The sequence below is a fragment of the Sylvia atricapilla genome, chromosome 8, assembly GCF_009819655.1.
Source record: "Sylvia atricapilla isolate bSylAtr1 chromosome 8, bSylAtr1.pri, whole genome shotgun sequence".
NCBI lineage: Eukaryota > Metazoa > Chordata > Aves > Passeriformes > Sylviidae > Sylvia > Sylvia atricapilla.
In genome coordinates, this window is record NC_089147.1 from 25,394,043 (window position 1) to 25,415,351 (window position 21,309).

The following is a 21,309-nucleotide window of genomic DNA, read 5'->3' on the forward strand; positions in this document are numbered from 1 at the left end:
ACATGAGGAAGGGGATGAAGGTGACAAAAGCGTTTCCCTGTGTCAGGAGAGATCACAGGGTGCGGGAAGGGAACAGGAGAGGGTGGAGGCCGGGAGCCGAGCGAGACGGCGGTGGAGCATTTCCCACCTGCCAGGCGGCGGCTGCCGCAGCCCGGAGCTATCGCTCGCTAACCGCACGGGGTCAAACCACCCACCCTGCCTTCCCTCCCCTCGGCCCAGCGTCTCCCCCGGGCCGCGCAAAAGCCCTGGAACGCCCGAAGACTCAAAATACTCGTTGGGGGTCGTTTTATTTTATGCCTTTCCTTCGCCTTGCGGCTCTCCGGGGAAGCACGACCGCGCCTTCACTCTCACTCAGCATGTGCTGTCCCCGACACGCCGGTTCATGTCCTGCAGCCCTGCGGGGTAAGAGGCGCGGCTGAGGGCTGAGCCCCTTCCGCAGGGCCGGGCCGGGGGCCGCGGCTCCCGGGCCACGGCACGACTCCAGGACACAAAGCGGCGGGGCTCGGCCAGGGGGCACCGTGAGGGGCGGGGGCCGGCCTGCCGGGAGCCGCGGGGTCCGGCGGCAGCGCTGCCTTCCTGCACGCCCCTTTGTGCGGAGCACGGCTGCGTTGCGGAGCGGGCGTGGCCGGCCGCTCATTTCCGCGCTGCCTCGGCCCGGCGGGAGAGCGGCGGGGCGGCCCGGGGAGGGGCCGCCTGGTGCACCGGCCGAGCGGACGCGGGGACGAGCCTCCGGCGGCGCTGCCCTGTCCATGGACTAGCCCAGGCAGCGGAGGGAGCCCCGCCGACGCCGACCGCCGCCTCGCCCTCCGCCCAGCTCGGCGAAACTTAGCGAGCAGGCTGCTGCCCCGGTGAGTCCCTGCCCGGCCCGGGTGTCCGCCCGCCGGCCGCGCTGGCCGGACTGCCCCGTTCTCGTCTTCGAGCGGCGGCACTGCCGCCCTCTCCCCGCGGTCGGTCGGCGCCCTGCAGCGTGCCCTGGCGGCCGGGGAGCCGGCGGGAGCGGCGCTCCGCCGCACAAGTTTGGCGGCAGCGCGGGGCTATGGCGAGCCCCTGCCATTGTCCTTGTCCATTAAAGGAAGCCCGGGAGACCGGGTGAGGTTTCCTCTGGGAGTTCGCGCCGGCTTGTCTCATTAAGGTGCCACGAGGGAGAAAAATAACAATAAAAACAATAGAAAAAGGCCTTTCGGAGTGTTGCAGCCGGAGTTTGCCCGCTCCGTTCCCCGCCATTGCCCCGGCTACTGCCAGAGCCCAGGCTGTTCGGAGAGCGCTGTGGGTGTAAGGATTGAGGCCCATAACTTAATTTTTTAAATGTTTTTGCCTTAATTACCTGTAGGCTGTGGTAGTGAGCGGCCTCTCTGACCCCCTTTCAGCCTCCTGCCGTAAGAGACCCGGCCGTGCAGCGACGGGGTACCAGAGGTAATGCTCCGTGGGCAGTTCTGGTTTGCCTCTTGCTTGACCTTCCATCCTCTCTGTAGACGTAGCGGTTTCATTTTGAGGCATTCTGAATAAAAAAAAAAGAAAGAAATAAAGCCCAACAAAGAAATCTAACCCATACTGTAAAAGAAATTACTTGTTTGGGTGTTTTTTTCCTTTCTTTAGTGGGTCTTCCAAGGAGGTGGTGGTGGAGGTGTGAGGGTTTTTTTAAAATAACTGGCAAGACAAAATTCTTCCAGCACTGTTTTTTTAGTTTGGTTGGGTTTTTGTTTGTTTTTTATAGAGACATAAGCCTTGTGACCTAGAACTCTGGATAAAATGGAAGGGAAGCAGTTCCTAGAGGATGGAAACACAGGGTGTGTCTTGTTCATAAGTGCTCTCTGGTGAGATGATCCATCTCTTTTCTGGCTGTCTCCAGCAGGGAGTAAGGCATCAGCACTGAGACGCTGTGTATTCACAATATGTGTGAAACTTGAAATGCTTTGGTGTGGAAGGTTGAGGTGCTAGCCCTGTCTGCTTGATAAGATATCTGCTTCAGAAGAGTTGTGTGCAGAGAGGAAATCAGGCGGGAATTCAAGTCTAGTCATTGGGGTGATGTAGGAATGAGCTGTGGCAGAAACTACTTTGCAGCTTTTGATTTGATTTGTGTGTTTTGTTTTTGTTTGGGTTTGTTGTTTTTTTTTGGGGTTTTTTTTTTTTTTTTTTTTTTTTTTTTAGACATTCAGGACACATGTTGGTAGAATGGTGTTCTTTATGCTTTGGTTAATGACACTGGAAGAAGGTACTTTTAGTGTGTGATCTATATCCTTTTAGCTCTGTTCTTGGAGGATGGAATCTAGTGTTGCCTGTCCTTAGAAGGTTGTCTTCTTCCAAACTATAGTGCCACTGAAACAGGAATTTTTAGAAATAGCTTTCCAAAAGTTTGAAAGTGCATTTATATTGAAAAAAAACAATGTGCAAGTACAGAGTTGGTGTTTTGTGTGCGTTGATTTTGTTCCAGGTGTTTTGCGTTTGTGATCTTGTTCCAGTTTCCAGTCATTGGAAGCTGATTTTCTGACTGGTGTGTGCTCTGTGTGTGTGTTTTTTTTTGTTTGTTTGTTTGTTTTTTAAAAAGTGTAAATTCCAGGTTTTTAGTGTAAGATCCAGTTAGCTTCCTTTGTGTTGTAGCATTATCTCCAGTCCCCAAATCAGAAGAAAGCTCATTTAAGTCTTGTTTTTGGTCACAGGCTTTGCTTGACATTTAGTGCATTGTAGAGAAACTAATCTTACTGTTTCCTATTTAAAGCCTCTATCCCGTCCTTCCTGCCTCCTTGTGGGGAGCGGGAGGGTAGAAAAGAGCGGGCAGAAAAGAAGGAAAAAGTGTCATCTTTTGCCAGGGGCAATGTCTGCGCAGAGCCTTCACACAGGTAACAAACCTAACAGGACTGCAAGGGGGTGTGTTCTGGGCTGCCTTTTACTGGCGTTAGGCCTTGTCATACTTAATGAAAGGACCATGGAAAGCCCTTGCTCTGAGCCTTAAGATGCTGTTTAATTGAGATGCTTTCCTTGGTATTGAAGGCATAACTTTTTGCTCTTGGGTTTAGCAAGAAAATCTTTGGCAGGGTGTCTTATGAATTTGGTTATATCTGGATGATGAATGAGTTTATTGTATGCTCCTAATGAAAAACTGAGGAATATTGGATTGCTTTGTTTTGAGGCTGACCTCTGATTTTCTTAGAGGGTATTTTTATTTGGTTTATGAAGTTTTAGTAGGTGGTTGCTAGTGTGCCATTACCTGTAAATGGGTGTTTGGAAAAAAAGAGGAATTTTTGTGCTGTCAAACTGCTACAGTTGATTCTCATAGTCTGTCAAGTTTCTCATTGTGGATTAGGTGTGGCACAGTTTGAGCAGTGCTAAGTGTGATTAAATAAAACTCTTGTTTTGATCTCCCTGTGTTAGTTCAGAATTCTCAGTGGGGTGTACGTGAGGGGAAGTAGAGTTCGCAGGGTGATTGTCAAAACTATTCCACAGAGCCTCTCTTTATTTTTTTGCTTTTAGTGAAAGGTTTCGCCTGGGTGGGGTACGGAAAAATCTGTGGATTTCAGACACACTTTACTTGTGTGCCATGTTGCTTTGCACTGTGGCTTCCTCTGTCAAAACTTCCTGTTTTTTGGTAGAACAGACTTTCATACTTTGCCACCTGTGGTGCATTTCTGAGGCTGAGTGGGCTGCAATTCACAAAATCCATGAACATGCTGTGGTTCTCATTTTACTTCAAGCTGAAGTAGCTCAGATAAAGTAAATTAGACTCTCAAACTGTGAATGGTGCAGGCCGTTACTAAAGGGGAATTAAGCAGAAGTTCTTTCTAGATGCAAAGGTTATATTCTAGATTGAAAGGGTGGGCATATGTCTTGTGTCTTCCTCTCTGGTATTGCCCAGTCCTAAAGTCTCTGGCTCTTCCCAAGCTGTGCTGTTCTTCGTGGCTTGGGTGGAGCTACTGATGCTGCCTTCAGCCCCTGGCGCCGTTTGGGCAGGAAGAGGATCTTTCTCCTTGATCCCTTGGCTCGTGCTCAGACAAAAGGATCTTGTAAAGGTTAAGAACCATGTCAGAGATAGCCAGAACAAAGCTTATCAAGGTTAGATATGTGTATGTTTTAAAAAGTAATAGTTTGGGTCTTCCCAAGGATACAGGTGATGCCTTAAGTGTTAACTTTGATGTTTTTCAGATTCTGTGCTGCCTAGGGTTGTAGTTCTGAGCCTCATATTAAGTAAGCTCTCTTCACAGAGTTAGCAGACAAAACAAAGCCTTTTCCTGCTGAAAACCAAGGACAATGGTTACGAGTTTTCAGGCCCAGAAGCACAAACAACGGTGAGCTGAAGGGAGAAAATGAGGATGGGACTTCATAATCTGAAGCTGTAATTGGACAATTAAACCCCACTATGCAAATGGACTAAAATTTATAAAAGTGTGAAACCACATGACTGGCCGTCCATTTTGTGACCATTTTCAGTCCACCTTGGGTGTAGCCCTGGCCAGGCTCTTGTCCTGCCCAAGGTGTACCCTTAAAGGCCTTTTAATAAATATCTACTTTATTCTCTGCTCTGTCCAGTCTCTGTTCCATTCAGCCTTCCCAAGGCATCGCAGGAATCTGAATTTTGATTTAGCAGTCTAAAAGGAAGGAGAGGGGCTGAAATGTCTAAGCTCTGATGATTTAATTTTAAATGCACGATTTAACTACTTAACTATAGCTGAATGTCATATTTATGTTGTAAAACAGCTATATTCTGGATAAAATCTGCTTTCAGATGGTCAGCCAGTTGAAAAATCTTTGTTGGGCAAATTCTATTTTGGGAATGTCACAGGTGAGGATAACAGCAAAGTGCAGGTGTTGAGGGTCACCTGCAGAAGTGGTGATCCTTAAAAATTCACTGTGTAAGAGGTTGTGATGTTTGCTGCTGAAACCACTGCCTTGAATGGCCAACCTTTTGCTAAACTTTTTGACCAGTCTGACATAAGTCTTGGGATTGAAGCCCTCAGAGAGAAGAACCACTCTGCTTGATTATTCACATGTGATTTGTGTTATCACTTGTGCAGAAACCTTTAACAAATGGAAGTAAAAGATGCTGGTCATGAAAGGAACTAGGGCTCTTAACTGGGTTTAAAAATAAGTTTATTTTCTTTTCTGGTTCAAAGTATGCTTCAGCCTGTTTGGGGGGCGGGGGAGGATCTGCACTTGTTTTGCTTCAGTGTTTCCTGTCTTTCTTCAACTTTTTGGGAGCCAAGTAACAGTGTTTTGTCTTTTTTATTGTAGCACAGCTTATGTATGATACGTGTGAGTATGCATTCTCATTGCACATGCAGTCTGCTCTTATCTAGGCTGAATGCTTACCTGTGTTTGTTCTGAGAGCTCTTTCTGTGTCATTGCCTTCAGAAGCTGTGCAAAAGCTGGAAATCTTAGGCCTGTCTTTATCCTCAATCTGAACCTGAGTGGGTAAGGCAGGGATGTAGAAAACACAGGGCTCTGCTTCCCCTTGAATTTTGTAGTAAGCATTACTGAGTGTTGTCTTGGTATTAGAAGAGAAGTTTTCTCTGCTTTATGCTCCTGGGCTAGAGAACAGGCATTTATACCAAACTGATAAAGGACGTTCATGGCTCAGGTACTTGATGAGCTTGTGTGTGCACATGAGCTTTTGGCTTTAGGGGTGGTTTTATTTTGGCCTTCTCGATCTGTTTCAGGCAAGTTGTCAGTCTGCAACCCCAAGTATGTTCATGTGGCCCAACAGCCCTCTCCAGAAATCTCTTTTCCTCTTTTCACAGTTTTTGTTTCCTGCTCAAAGACTTAACAATTGATGCTTGAGTCTCTCTGGAAAGGAGCTTTCTCTAAATAATTGATGGACTTGCAGGTAATAAAGTTGGGTGTTTTGAGTTCCTGTACTTGCAGCTAAAGGATGAAGCAGAGTATTTGGAGGCAGCTGAATGCTATGAATTTTAATATTTTGAAAAACCTCATTTGTTCAGCTTGGCAAGTTATGTACTCTTTTGCATTGGGGCATAAAATGGATCCTGAAATATGTTCACTGACATCTAAAAACTTCTGGAATAGAAAACAAAAATAGCCTCAACTAACTTGGATCTGAAGAGAGACGCCTGAGAAGTTGGACTTTGGTCTTCATCTGACAGCAGCCTTCTGATCCCGGGGCATGGAGCTGATTCTTTTGATGCATGTTGGGTTTCCCTCAACAGCTGACTATTAGATGGTGCTCAGGGAAGGACTTCATGGGGGTGAAATATGCCTGCAGTGGTGTAGCTGTATCTAATGAAGGGTAAAACCAGCAAAGCTTTCCACCCTGCCCTGAGTACTAAGTTACTTCGGTTTGGCTGCATGGCAAGCCTGTGGAGCAGGAAGGTTCATCAAAAAAGTCGTCTGACTTGAAACTAATGGAAGGCAATTACTGAGATGACTCTTGGAAAGCAATTGGTGAGATGACTCTTGGAAGACAGCAAGGCGGCTTTCTTTGCTAAGTGTCCACTGTGCTGAGCTTGCAAAGGATATTTTGACAAAGTGGTCTTAGCCCTTGTGTCACTTCTGCAGGAATGGTCTGCTCCTGCAAAACGTGAGCGTTCAGCTGAAGGAGCCTATCCAGCTGGGCAGGTGAGAAGGGAAGGTGCAGTTCAGCGCTGTGGTGGTGTTTTATCTGAGCTGTGCTGCTTGTGTAGCCATTCAGATGGCAGCTTCCTGTTTTGTCACATTTTTTCCATCAGGAGGTATGTTTCTCGTTTTACTGAAGGCACAGGTTAGGAAGTGTTTGTGTCTGAGCTCTGTCTAATTCTGCTGCTGTGTTTGTAATTAGCTGTTGCAGACTGAGGTCTGTGCTGGAAGCAGCGCTGACTGTGTCCCTTCACGGCCTTTGTTGCCCTGATCTCTGCGTGGCACGGTGTTGTTCTTGGCATCATCTGGAGAGGTGGAAAGCCTGTTTTTCCTCCTTCCCCAGGGGCGGATACAGAGACTTTGGGCGAGACGGTCAAGGCTTTCTCACGACCTGCCAGAGCGCTGGCTTTTGGGGGAAGGGCTGGAGCTGTTCAAGCATGAGCTTGTCCCGAAGCAGCATTGGTTTTTGTCTTTTTAATCTTTTCCCTGTGGTGTGGTAGCATGTGCAGGGTGCTCTGCCAACCTACTTGCTGTAACTCCTGAAGCATTAACTTGTTCCTGTGTATTTGGGCTGAGGCATTTATTCTGCTGAAGAGCTGGCAGTGGCTAGGATTGTGAGACATTGGTGAAGTATGTTCTGTCACATCTTTCAGATTTTCCAGTGCTGCCTTAGAGGTTTATCTTCTTGTTGGGTTTTGCAAGTTTCAAGAGTGTGTTTCTTTACCAGAAGGGAGATAAAGAGTTGAACTACATGGTGGTTGAGCTGTCTACGTGGCTAGAAAGAGCCATTTTCTCTTGAGGTTTGTAAGCTGGTGATTGTGGTCCTTGGCAAGTGAAATGAGGCTGTCCTGATTGTGTTACGAATGCAATTGCTGGAGGTGGAGGGGAGCAAAAGAAAGCTTTGAGAGCATTGTCCCCAAACCCTCCGTGCTTTTCCCCAAAAAGTAGCATTTCCTGGTGTTCCTCTGGTGTTGAAAACATAGGCCCTGGTAATTGGGGTGGGTGGGAAGAAAAAAGAAAAAAAAACCAAAGAGGCTTTAGGTATTGAACTCCACATCTTGTTTCTGTGACATGGAGTCAGCGTTGTTTAAACAAAACAAGTGGTGAATGTAACTAGTATTATCCAGGTATTGCAGTTGTTTCTTTGCATGCTCATTACTAGAGATCAGATTTGAACCCTGGAATTTTTAAGGTGTTTTATTTTAACTAAGAAATACCTTGGTCTGATTTACGTTGTTAAAATAAATATCTATTTTATTATATGTAATATATCTGTTTTTATATATAAATTCATATTTAGGGACATTCACTGTGAAGGCTAAGAAATATGGTGTGGATGTAGACAGACTGCACATTATATCCAAAGCAAGGAACACTTTTAAGAAAACAAACCACAAAACCCAAAGCAAATTATATGTTCATCACATCTTTGTTGTATATTGCTATAATCAGTCTCTCGGGATTTTTTTTTTTCCTTTTTCCTTATGAAAAGAGAAAAGGAAAGACTTTTAGACTGAAATACAACTTGAGACTGAACAAGTGGCATTCCTGGAAGTGGAGAAAAGTCACAATACGTATAAAAATTTGGGTTGTTCTCTGAAAAGAGTGTATTTGCCAGCAAAGAAAGTTGGTGGCTTCCTGGCTTTTTTTTTCTCTCTTGTGATATGAAGTGGTATAGCAAATGGAGGGGCCCGTTCTATTCTTGAAACCTTTTGGTCTGTGTGGAGGTATGGGAGGGAGCAGACAAAGTCTATGAAATAGGTTCTGTTACTGTTGGATTACTGAATGGAAGTAAAAATATTCCCCAAACTGGAAGTTCTGGTTCTTCAGATAAGATATTTGCTTTGTACGGCTTCCAAAACCTTCCCTTAGAAGGGAAAAAAAAAATCAAATTATATGCTTATTTTAAATTAAGGCTGAGTTTTGCCTTGCAACTGATAATGTTACAGAGAGGGGGTGTGTATCTGCTCTCATGAGAGGTAGTAGAAAGCAACTGAGAAGTTTGGGTCAGCCAAGATTATTCTGGTTGCTTGTTCTGACAGGTTTTGCACCCTGGGGTGGATAAATTCCTGCTCAGAATGACTAACTGGCTCTGTGTTGCCCAATACCTGAACTCGATGTGAAGTATAAGGAAAGCATCACTTGTGGCTTCTTGTGTATAGTGAATAAATTGCAGCACAGGCAAGGTCCTATTCAGATGAAACTGCTCAATAGCTTTATTATAAGAAGTTTTCATAGACGTGAAATATTTTTCTAAACTTTTCAAAGACATTAATGAGGCATCTGTTGAACTGTAGTGATAGTATCTAGTGTTGTCACTTACTCTGGTGTAATCCAACTGAACTTGAATTCCAGAGTGCTTTTGAGGATATGGTCAGTGAATACATCCCATGCTTGTGCTCTTCTCTATATTCCTAAAATCCTAGTAAAGAGATGGATAACTTACAAAGGATATGTCTGTCTTCTACTGTGTTCTTCTGGGAGAATTGCTGACTTTTAGATGAAGTTTACATGTAACATTTCCTTTTCTCTCTGTTTCCTGTGCTGTGTCTTTCTTTAACTCAGAATGTGGAGTATATGCTTTGTTTGCAGTCAGCTACTTCAATTTTTCAGATTTTCCTTGAGCTAGGCAAGAGATTGTTACCTTTTAGTTGATCCCTTTGTCAAGCACCATATGCTGCAGCAGAACTACCTTATCTGTTCAGTTACTACTCGATCAAACCTGAGGTCAGTGAGGCAGAACTAGCATAAATGTATTAAAATTGTGGATAATTGAATTGTGCCTCTCCTTAGTGTAAATAACTAAAAATATTTGTAGTTTGAATTGCAAGACTTCCACTGTGTTACTGACTGGTTTCCTGACTGGTTTGTGTAAATGTAAATATGGAATCTTTGGAACTTCTTTTGTTTTGGGGATTTTTTTTTTTTTTTATATTAGTAGTTGCTTTCTTTTGGTGAATAGGAATAAATACTTCACATGGAAGCAAGGCCAGCCAGCTGTATCTTTTGCAGCTTCTGTATGAAGAACAGTGAAAAGTAGTTGGTAGAACTGCTGTTGTCCTCTGTTACAGCTTTTGAGTTGCTGTGGGAGCAGTACTGAATCTACTCGCCTTCTGCAAATCTTTAGTGTAGTTCTGTTAGTTGAAGAAATCAAATGGAGCTGAAAAGAATCCATGAATCATAGCTTGAATAGCTCCTTGAATTACAGTTGTGCAGTGTAGAGCCTTTATGCCAGAGGACTGGTGATGTTAGTCAAGTGGGGAATTCAGAAGAGGATCCTGATGACCACGTAGCTTATTCCCAAGAATGTGGAGTGTCCACTTTGTGAGTGTTACTCTGAGTTCTGAGCACTTACACGGTGTTTTGGATGCAACTCATCCACATAGAAGTAGGGACTTGGCCAAAAGTGCCGCATAAGGAGCGTGAGGTATAGAGACCTGGAGTGGGTTTCTGACAAGTTTTCCTGTGTTGTGGTTTGTGATGCAGTAACAGGATGAACCCTGGTCACTGAAACATGAAACCTTTCCCAATACAGGTTGGGGGTTTGTTTTTCTCTGAAGGATTGTTTTTTACTGCTTACAGTGTAGCAATTTCTGCTTGACATATTCTTTGAGTCTTCAGCGCAATACAAAATAGGGTCGCAAAAGATGTCTTAAGAATCCTGTGTGGCTTTGGCCATGTTTTCCATTGAGTTCTGAAATTCGTTGCTTGTCATTATTTTTCTGGTGAGAGAGGGATAACCAATTAAAGGTATCTGTCTTTTAGGTTAAGAAATATCCTTTTATTGATTAATCCTCAGATTTCTTCTAAGAATGAGCAAATATTTCTCTGCTCATCTGAACTGCAGCAGGACTAAATAATGTACTTGTATACCTTCAGAGAAGCTTCTCTGTTCTTTTTGAATCCCTAGTCTGAGTTCCTTGGAGACAAAATTGCAAAATGACACGTTTGCTTGGTGTTCCTGAGTCATCAACAGGACTACTGTCTATTTCCAGGAGCAGATTAGCCTGTAAGAGCATCAAATCCTGTCAGTTTATCTTGTTTTTTTGCTGTACCAGCTCAGCCCCTTCGCATGAAGATTTGATGGCTGGCACCGAGATACTGTTCAGAACATTAGGACCCCTTTGGTGGTCACCTCTCTAGGATGTGGAGAGAGCAGTCTGTAGGTGTCTGTTAGTTGTTCCATTTTTAGAAGGTCCTAAGAATATATCTGAATTTTGCCTGGTTGGAGATTAGGCTGCCTTTTACCTTCGCAAAACCCCCTAATGATTGACCAAAGAATGACAGTTGTTTTTAATGACACCATGTCTTGAATAAACTGATGCTTTTTGAGACAGATTTGGTCTTGATGGAGTGGAACTGAGTAATATCAAAACAAGTCATAGACAAAAGTACAGTATTTAAAAAAATCCTCCTCAGTAGATTATCTTTTGTCCTTTTGTTTCACCAGCTTCATGTAGATGTAATGCTTTGTGTTGATGAACAGTGGTGGAGGAGCCAACAGCTTGGCAAATGACATTTTTTTCTTCTTGCCTCAGTTGTGCCCCTGTTCCCCGGGCTTCATCTGTTTCAGCGTGTTGGCTTCAGATGTGCTGCTGCTGTAGGCTGGCACTAGGAGGGTGCTGTGTTTCCATGGGCACACTCAAGCCAGCACTGCTTTTGCTGTCCCATCCTTGTTCTCCTGCCACCTCCTGGCTGCCCCACACATTTGTTCATGCTCTGGAAAGGCAGATTGGAAGGCTTAAAACTGTTTACTTCTTGGTGTGTGGTACAAGATTACAGGATTGATCTGAAGATTTGCTAGTGGTTTGCTGTGTGGGTGTTTGCTCCACTGAGTAGGTTGATTATTGGTTGTGGATTTTAGGAGGAGCAGGGAAGGGGATCAGGACTCTCTATATGGCTGAACTTGTATTGGCTGAACTTGGAACTTCAGTGTGACTTAGGTCTGCCTTATAAAGTAAATGTCTCTGGAGGATTAAAAAAATTTTTTGGACCTAAATCTGGTAACTTACTTTGTTTTGGGCTTAACATCTTACCCGTGAGGATTTCTCTGCATATCTACATTAGATTAGTTATAGATCACATCATCTGTTTTATGAGAATTGGGAATATATATTAGGAATATCACTGCTGTAGTATTTTGAAGGTAAGAGTGGAATTGTGGGTGTTGAAAAGCTTTGGAAATGACAGTAGCTTCTTGATGAATGACTACATTTTTCCCCTCACTAAAGGTGTAAACACCAAGGCAAAATTGTTCTACCAAAGCAGCAGTGCTCTGTATTTAATTTTTAGAAATTCCTGTTGCTGTGAGTGGGGGATAACTGTCAGCTGACACACTGTGACTTGCTTTGTCTGAAACACAGTGGAGAATGTTATTAGGCTGTGCTGCCCACATACTGCTTTAATCTTCCAAGGGTTTTTAGTATTGCCTAACCATAGCTATGCAGCCTGTGCTGTGAACGAAGTGAATTACTGACATAGCAGATTTCTAGACTGGTAACAGATGCCTTCTGTGTTAGGAAACATGACTGCTTTTAGTATAAACACGGGGAAGCTGGCTGTGTAGTCTTGAGTGGGCTGCTTCGTTTGTTTGTAGTGTTAGGGGGGAAAAATCGCATACCTGCACTTCAGATTTATTATACTACTCCCATTCCAGCCGTAAAGTGTACAGTGGTCTGTCAAGAAACACAGAATTCTGATGAGGGTAAGCACAGAGCAAGCCAAATCAGCTCTTAAGATAGGCAGGTGGTTTGGAAGGTAATATCTGTCTGAGGAGCTGTGTGCTGTTGCAGGATAGTTTCTTGCTAGTACCGGTAATACACCCCCCCCCACAACATTTCTGTGCATTTAGAAGTGTGTATGTTGAAAAAAGTATTTTGCTTTTTCATTCTGCTGAAGGATTTTGATTGGTATTGACTGGCACATCTTAGCAGTTGTTTCAAGAATGGAGATATATCTTGCAAGCTGGTGGTCAAAACAGTGAGGTAGGTGGAGAGTAGTGCTTATCAATAAAGATATTTTTAGTACTCTTATTCCTGTGAATAGTTTCAGTGAAGTTGGGACTGAACAGTTGAATTTAAGTCCAGTGTCAGGGAGGGTAACCTAACAAAAAGTTAGTCTTCAAACCTTGTTTGTAAATCAGGTCCTGAAATGATGTGCTTGCTTTTTTGCCTCGGGTTATATTTTAAGCCTCTTTGTGTAGCATAACCTCATTTTTGTGAAATTTAATGATGTGCTAGCTAAATGCAACCTGCTGCCTTCTCTTTTGTAGATGTAGCAGCACCAAAAGCAGTGCTCCTTATGTGCATTTTGCAGTTGCTGCTCGTGTCTTTTGCCAGATTCCTGATTTTCACAGGAAGGAGGCAGAACAGTGATGGAGGCCACAGTGTATCTGCATCTCGAGAATATATTTTCACTGGCAGCCAGTGTGCTGCTGTAAAATGGGATTACACTCATGCAGCTGGAGTCTTGGATTCTGCTCAGATTAGTGGGATTCTGTTCTTGTACCCTCTCTTTTCTCTCCTGCTCAGGAACGTTTAACTGGCTTGGACAAGTGTATGCTTATTGACTGTTGAAATACAAATTGCTGTTTGGAGCTAGAAACTGAAATTAAGTTGGGAAAACTGAACATTGTTCCTTCTCTTATATTCACTCAGTCGTGGACTTAGACAAGCAGGAGAAGGGTGCTTAGGCAAGAGTTCTTTGCCATGATTCATAACAGTTGTAAAGGTTCCTAAATTTTGTCTGTAACATTGGATGGATTGCAAAAGTCCGTAACTAAATTACAGAACTCATTTTACATGGTATGACTGGACCACGTGTAGGAAGGTCCTTTCCTGTAACTGCCTGTACTGCCATAAAGTACAATTTCCTTTGCTTTAACAAAAGTTAAATGTTTTTTGCTATAAATGGACTGTGCGGATTATAATTGGTAAGGTGAAGGAAGAAAACTTATCTTCAGTGTTTGGTTAAAATTATGTGGAAATCAACATCCGAACTCTAGAAATACCAAGCTCAAGTATTAATTCACACTCTAGTCTGCATTGCATGGGATTCCCAAAGCTAACTTTTGTTTCTTCTGTAAGTGAGAGTGTTTTTCATACTCAGGTTCAGATTCCTTTCTAGGAAAAGAACCTTAAAACCAAACAAGCCCAAAAAACCTAGTGTACCTTCTCACAGCTGTGAATGTGATGCAGTTCACTTGTCCATTCCATGGTCTGGATTTCGGACTTGACTGGGTAGGCTTGGTTTTTACATGCTGTCTGTGGATGACTGGGGTAGCACAGTACATTGTCCTACTTAGGAGGTGTTTGCAAAGGCAAGGAAACAAGGATGCAGAATTTTCAAACCTTTCACTGACATTTACCTCAAGGAAGTGGAGGATTGAAATGCTGCTCATCTTCTTAGGCAGCACTCAGCTGTCCAGAATGTGAGGGCTGTGCAAGTGCTTACTCCTGCTGTGAATTTACAGCTTGTTCTCTGTTTTTCGTGTGCATGGCATTTCTGCAGAAGTGGGAGTTGCGGTTGAACCTTATCTGGCTGGTGTAAGGAAGCAAACCAGACTCCACAGAGCAGATGGGTTTTAAGCGGTGGGACCTTGGTTCTTGAGAATAAAACCTCCTACAGGAGATGATCTGGTAAAGGAACACATAAATGTGGAAGAGCTGGGTACAACTACCTTTTATATTTAGCAGTCCATAGACACTGAGAGATTCCAGGTAACCACTTTGGGTATCCTGCTAGCTGGATTGCTGGATGTGCAATCCACGGGGTTTGTGGTTAAGTCCAGGCAGCCATCTGCAGAAGTAAAATGGTTTTAAATGAGTGGGAAGGCAGATGAGTGTCAGCTTGCTGATGTAGATCTTCCTAGGCTAACTGTATAGCGAGTTTGCTTTGTGGGTCTGCCAGCCCTGTTACAGCATTAGGGTGCTTAAAGATAAGTCTGTAAAGCAACAGATACTGAGAGGAAATGTGGGGATAGTGGAAGTTTGAAAATACCTCTGGATGGCATATAGTGCAGATTACTGTATTCCCTTTCTTAAGAGTGCAAGAGAGACCTGGAAAAAAACCCTTTATTCATGAGATCTTTACCTAATCCTGTCATTCTTTCTCTTCTGTGCAGACGCTGTGCTATAGAAGATGCACTATTACCGATATTCTAATGCAGAAGTCAGCTGTTGGTACAAATACTTGCTCTTCAGCTACAACATTGTCTTTTGGGTGAGTACAAAATTTAGAGGCTGAAAAGGCTGAAATAGTTTAGGCATAGCTGAGTTTTATTACCTTCATTACTCTGTTCAAGAGAACAAGCTCAAATAGTTGCCTGAAGACAGAAAACTGATGGATTGTATGCCCTAGGTGTTTTGTAATTGAAGCAGCTTATCCCATATGAGAAATGAATTATTATTGAAAGCATGAGGACTCAGTATCCATATTACTGCTTCCCTGTTAAAAGAATCCTCCTATAATACTTCCTTTCAGATCATCTTTGGTCATTGTTGGGTGGTGTAGCTGTAAATGCACTATGCAGAAGAGAAGAAAGGAGCTTCCTCAGACATGTGTCAACAGCTGGCAGCACATGTCATGCTCTGTGGGCAGCTGGATTGTCTGATACAGTCTTGAAATACTTAGCTATGGGCTAACCTGCCTATGGTGTTTGTTTAGAATTGTGAGCATGTAAAGGTACAATGAGTGGTTTTAGATGTGTATAATAGTTAATGAAGAACCCGTTTTGGAAAAGAGGACCCTTTAAAAGTTAGTGCATAGTGTTGCACTAGAAGGAGTTAAGATGTCTCTGGGGGGAATCTGAGGAAGCAATTCAGATAAACTCAATTCTTTTTGGAACTTTCAGGTCAAATATAAAGAGTTTGTACCTGAAGTCCTACGAAGTGCAGTCGTGGAAAGGCATGCATAGTCCTGGAAAAGTGCAGATACAGTGACTTGTCCAGTACTAGCAGGAAAGTTGCTGAAAACCATAGAACTACTTGCTACTGTCACCACCTTTTGTTTACTAGTGCAATGCTCTAACATGATACTGTAGCATTAAGCCACAGAGGAGTTATCCTTTTGTGGATACCAGGGCAGAAAAGATGTGTAGAAAGTTTTGTTCCATTAAGGGTTAATTTGCTACAATATTGCATACTGCAGGTGTTCATTAGGGGTGATATTTTCTTTATTGCAACTGAAGATGCCTTCATCAGGTCAAAAATTGTGCTTACAGCCATCAGCTCTGCAGTTCCTTTTCTTCTGTATTGTACAATTCCCATGGACCTGTAGTGGCGTGTGTCACAGTGAGAAGTGATACTTGCTAAACTGTCCTTGATTTCAGAGAAATCACTTCACAACTCTGTGGATGCTCTTTGGCTGTTCATGGTGGGATATGTGAGAAATCAACACCCTTGTCCATGAACGTATTAGGATTCTTCTAGACCTCTGCTTTTTTTTCTAGTGAGCGTCTCATGAAGTGGGGTCTATGACAGACTCTTTCTGACAACATTTTAAGAACTGAATTTTTTTGTCTTCACTGTAAGGAGAGGACTGTCAAGAATTTGCCTCTGTTTTTTCACAGGAATCAATTGTGTATCTTTTTTTCTTCTCTGCGGTCATTACATTTTTTTCACTTTTTTAAAACTGTATTCTCTTGAGATGAATGATGAAGATCTAGAGATGTTTCTGCTCTTTAAAGAAAAACTTAGAGATGCCAAAACACTGAGGAGAATTCATAATAAAATGTGTGTTTCAGCTGATCTGTTGGCTGGAGGAATTAGCTTTCTGAACAGGTCTTGGTAGCTTCCTCAACAAAAGGGTCTGATGCTTCTGTTGACATTATCAGGCCGACCTAGTAAATGATGTGCAGCTACAGCTCTTTTGATAAGATTTTTGGCACCTTTAGTTGTAGAACAAGCTATGTAAATGTTCAAGGTAGGCTCCCCTATAGGCAATCCATGAATCATGTAGCTGGCACAAGGATTCAGGAGGCTGTGAAATCCTGCTGGCTGGGATGACTGCAAATTTGTCATTTGTGAAACAGAGTAAATTTTCTGTGTGCCTTGAAAGAACTGAAGGACTACAGAACCAGAAGGGGAAATGTAACCATAACTCACAAGCAGCATTTGAGGAGGGAATGTTAGTTTTGATTTACTTTCCTTGGTATTTCTGGAAACTTGTTTGTGAGCATTTGTTAGCGTGGCTGCTCTAGAGGTGGATGAGGAATGGATTTAGCTAGATGTCAGAGGGCCTTTTGCTCATATAAGCTGTTAGAGCTCTCCTATGTTCAACTCAGGACAGCTTATACACAAACCAGGTTATGTGCGTGTAAATAGTTACTTTTGTTCTTCTGTCATATTTATTAAAGGTAAATGTTAACTTTGTAGCTCCAAAGATATCATTGGCTGTATAAACTTTAGAGCCTGTGGTGGTGTAGTAATTAGCAGAATTTTTAAACTTTTCACTGAGTGGTTACTGCAGTTTGTGTCATGCTTCAAATACAGTTCACATAGATTGGGATGAAAGAAGATATTGAACTCAGGGGGAAAATATGCCTAATAATAACGGCAAGCTCAGTGTAATCACTCTTTAGAAATCTGTAAACCTTTACCTCTAGAATTCTCTTCAGGTGAGCGACTTGGGAATAGAAAGTTCTGGCTTTTAGTTGTGCACTGCTGGCCTGTAACATCACTTCCCCTATTCTTTGAAGAGAGGGACTGGAGGCCAAAGGAAGGCTCTGCCTAGGGATGACTTTGATGTGCGATTGCTTTGTTTCCATCTTGCTTTTTAAGCATGCTCACAGGACTTAGTTTGTCCAAGTGTACTCTTGTTAATGATAAGGCAGTACAGCCATTAAGATAGCCCTGCAGAGAGCAAGATAAGAAAGCTGGACCTTTTTGTTCTTGAAAGCTTTATGGTGTGTTGGGATTTTTTTTGTGTTTTTCTGGTTTGGTTTTGGTTTGTTTTTTTTTGTTGTTGTTGTTGTTTTTTTGTTGTTGTTGGTTTTTTTGTTGTTTTTTGTTGTTGTTGTTGTGTGGTTTTTTTTTGTTGTTTGTTTTTTTTTTTTTGTGAAATGACTTCATTTGTAACGGTGCATTTTAAAGACAGCCACAATGCCAAGTGAAGAGCTTGGTTTTGGCACCTTTCTGTTCTGAGTCATCCTGCAGTTGATTGAGCTCTTCTGTGAAAGCTCTGGTGCAGTGCTGCTTTGCCTGGTTGAAAGGGTTTTTTGGGGGGATAGATTGAGAATTGCACCTCAGTTGGGCCGTGGCTGTTTCAGTGAAGTGAAGGATTGCATGTGTGCTCTACCAAAGCGTTTCAGGTTGCTTATGAGCTGTCTCTCATGTGAATTGAGAGGAGAGGGTAAAACAGCTTTTAGCTACTGTCATCTGGATTTATCTTCTAAAAGTCTGCAGCTGTGTGTGATTCTTAAGGGTTATTGGAGACAAAACCAGAGCTTGTCACTCATCCTATAGGAGATGTGGCATTTTGCCCTGAACATGCTGATGAAGGGCAAAAATTCTCCTCAGTTCTGGAAAAGATTCTGAGTTCCTCTCTTTGAAAAATAAGAGAAGACCCGGGTTAGCTTAAGATTTTCTTGGTTTTGCTACATATGTTGTTTTCCCAGGAACTTCTGAAGCAGCGATGCTGTGCCAAGAAGAGGAGAGAATGTACCACCAGGTGGTTTCCTGTCCCTGAGAGGAGGATTCTCTGAGGAGACAAGGATGGGAAGGAAGGGCTGCAGGCTGCTGATTGCTCTGGCAGGGGTGGAGCTGCAGTGTGAAATAGGATTTTCCAGGGAGTGGGAAATGTGTTCTCTGTAAGAGAATACAAAACCAGCGTGCAATTCCTATTGCTGCTGATCAGTCCGAGGGACAGACCGGCCCACAGTCAGTTTGTATGCAAGAGTTACTTAGCTGCTGCCTACATTTGAGAAACAAATTAGCCTTGTTTTTTCAGTTAGTGTGATTCTGACAGCGCAATCACAGGAATCCTAAGAATTTGCAGTGTGATTGGGAATGGATAAATGAGTAATGCTTAAAAGTGGTAATTTGGACACAGGGTCACTGAGTTGGCATCAGTAATGTACATCTGAACAGAGCCTACGGTTTGATGCAATATGTTTAAAAAGTTGATTTATCAGTCCTAAAGCAGGAGATGAGCAAATGCTGGTAGTGTTTCAGTTTCTTGTTTCAAGGGGCACAATTGAGCTGCTTTGAATATGTTTCCATCTAACCTTTCATGCAGTGTATGACAAACTCTCCTGCACGGCAGTCAATTGGAAATTCCAGTTTGTTCCTGTTCACATGTCATTCAGATTCTGGTGAAAGGCAAATTTCAAAATGCTGTGCTTTTTTGAAATAGCTCACTAGCCTCCTGTCACCCAGGGAGCACTTCTGGTTGTCCTTGCTTCTTCTCAGCTGCTTGTTGTCCCATTCACTCACCCATTTAGTTCAGTGAGCTGAAGAAGGTTAAAACTTGGCCTTTAGTTTAGGCAGGATCAGTTCCCTGATGTGCCTTGTAGCCATCACTTGGATGCCTTTGTGCAAGCCTGTTGGAGAGGGTGTTTTCCTTTTCCTGGGGCTAATTCCCTGTAGAACTCTGGGCATGCTCAATCACACCGACTTCTGAGCTAGTTTGATCACTACGCTGTGTTCTACAATGGTTTCCAGTGAGGTACTTTAAAGTATCTCGTACATAGTCCTTAAAGCAAAAGAATTAAATGTCATTTTTCGTTTTGCTGCTATTTTACTTCGCTGCAAATCGGTTGTTTTGGTAATTGCACTTTCAGTGTAGTGGCTCATGGCTTTGTTTCTTCCGCAAGCACGTAGTGTTTTACTGGATTTTTGCTTAAGAAACTTCATGTATCTGGTTTGGTTGCTTCTAGTAAAAATTATGAATTGCTTGTCTTAGCTGAATTAAGTTGTAGATTTATCCAAGTTGGTTTAATAAGTTTATTTTCCTTCTGATAAACTCTATTTTACTTGTAGATAGTTTGCATAGAGGTTTATGGAAATAGCTTTGCAAAAATAGTATAGTTTGTTGAAACTGAACATTTTATAAAAACATGAGAGCGAAGTTCATGTTCAAAGGTGAGAATAATGCATGCAAGGGAAAAATCTACTTTGATTAAAAAATGGATTTTTTAATCAAAAATCCATTACAATTTAATTATTAAGGTAATTATAGTGAAAGGCAGAGAGTCTGACGAGGTCACCCTATTTGCAAATTCAACAGCACAATATTAGTATTCTAGTACCCTTAATTTGTATACAGAGAGTGGAATATGTCTTGCCAATTATTTTTTGCTACCTTGTTTTCTGTAGAAAAAGTTTCTAAAGATCCATCTGTCTTTGTAATTTACCTTGATTACTGCAAATTATGCTAGCTGTCTTCATCTGTCTCCCAGCATTCCTGTAGCATTTGGAGTGAAAAGGATGAAGGATGCATCAATTACATGCACTTAATGACTTACAAGTTTGATTACTGACTATTTTCCCTGCTTTTTTTGATCTGAAGGTCACTGGGTTAAGATCTGGGTCAATACTGTGTTTATATTGATGTGGTTTTTAATAGTATTTTTCAAGTTATGTTTTGATCCAAATGATTGTTTAGATGGTGTTAGCTTCAGAGTCGAAGGTGAGTAGTTACTGTGTTATTGCTTGTTAAACAACATCTGGGAGGTTATTTAGCACTGCTTTGTCCATGTATCAGTGGTGGTTTTGGTTGCTCAATCTTTAAGGCCCAGAATATGGCATTCCTGCCTAGACAGAAGTGTGTGACATAATCTGATTTTTACAGAATAACATGGATGATTCTCGCAGCCTTTTTCGGCTTTGCCTTCTCCCACTCTGCCCCACAGAATAAACCCAGAACAACTTCACTTGCCCTAGGTGATCTTAGGGCAAGCAGCCCATGAGCCCCAGCAGTATTTTACACTCACACATCTGTTTCCTTGTGTGACTGTAAGAGGTTTCCATTCTTGCTTCTTGCCTGTGCTGTAGAAAATTGCCTGTGGTGCCCATTTAGTTTGTGGGAGGTGCTGCATTTCCTAGAGAAAAGGATTCCTTTTTCAAAGTGGTTTCTCAGTTGTTAGGATTTAGTCTTCAGTGTGTGTAGGGCTTGGCACTGGGGAGGCGACTTCAGACCTTTCTACAGGATTATTGAATCATTTAGTCTGGAAAAAGATTTCTTAAGGTGAAATTCAGCCACTGACAAAACTGCCAGGTGGTCCATGTCCCTAAATGCCATGTCTGTGCATCCTTTAAATATGTCTGGGAGTGGTGACTAAGCCACTTGCTCCAATGCTTGATAACCCTTTCAGGAAATAACTATTTCCTAATATCCAATTTAAGTGTCTCCTGGTGCAACTTGAGGCCACTTCCTCTTGTGCTTGTTATGTGTGAGAAAAGACTGATCTCCACCTCACTCCAACCTCCATTGACGAAAGGGAATAAAATATTAGAACAAGGAACTCGTGCTTTGTTTGAGTGACCATAATTCACAAGTATTTATTATGCAAACATATGAATTAGGGGAGGGTTTGTTGCAAGTTAGGCTTGTTACAAGTTAGATTTGTTGCTTAGGGAAAGTAAGCAAAGGGCCCATTAATCTATCTTGATTCAGGTGGGCTTAAACAAAGTAAGGATTCAGAAGACAAACTGTAATCAGAGAAGAGGCAAATACAGAGAGCCTTGACTCTGAGAAGTTACAGGGAGCAAACATGGCTACTGTCATAGCCAGAATATTGGTACTATTAAG

General features: G+C 42.6%; 1 protein-coding gene across 1 annotated transcript in view; it reads left to right on the forward strand.

Moving 5' to 3' along the window:
- Positions 1 to 652: 652 nt before the first annotated feature.
- TSPAN14 (tetraspanin 14) overlaps positions 653 to 21,309 on the forward strand; it is a 34,655-nt gene continuing 13,998 nt past the window's right edge. The window contains exons 1-2 of the mRNA XM_066324172.1: positions 653 to 848; positions 14,684 to 14,781. Of these exons, the coding sequence (XP_066180269.1) occupies positions 14,701 to 14,781 (81 nt within the window). The 5' untranslated portion in view covers positions 653 to 848; positions 14,684 to 14,700. The remainder of the gene's footprint in view (positions 849 to 14,683; positions 14,782 to 21,309) is intronic.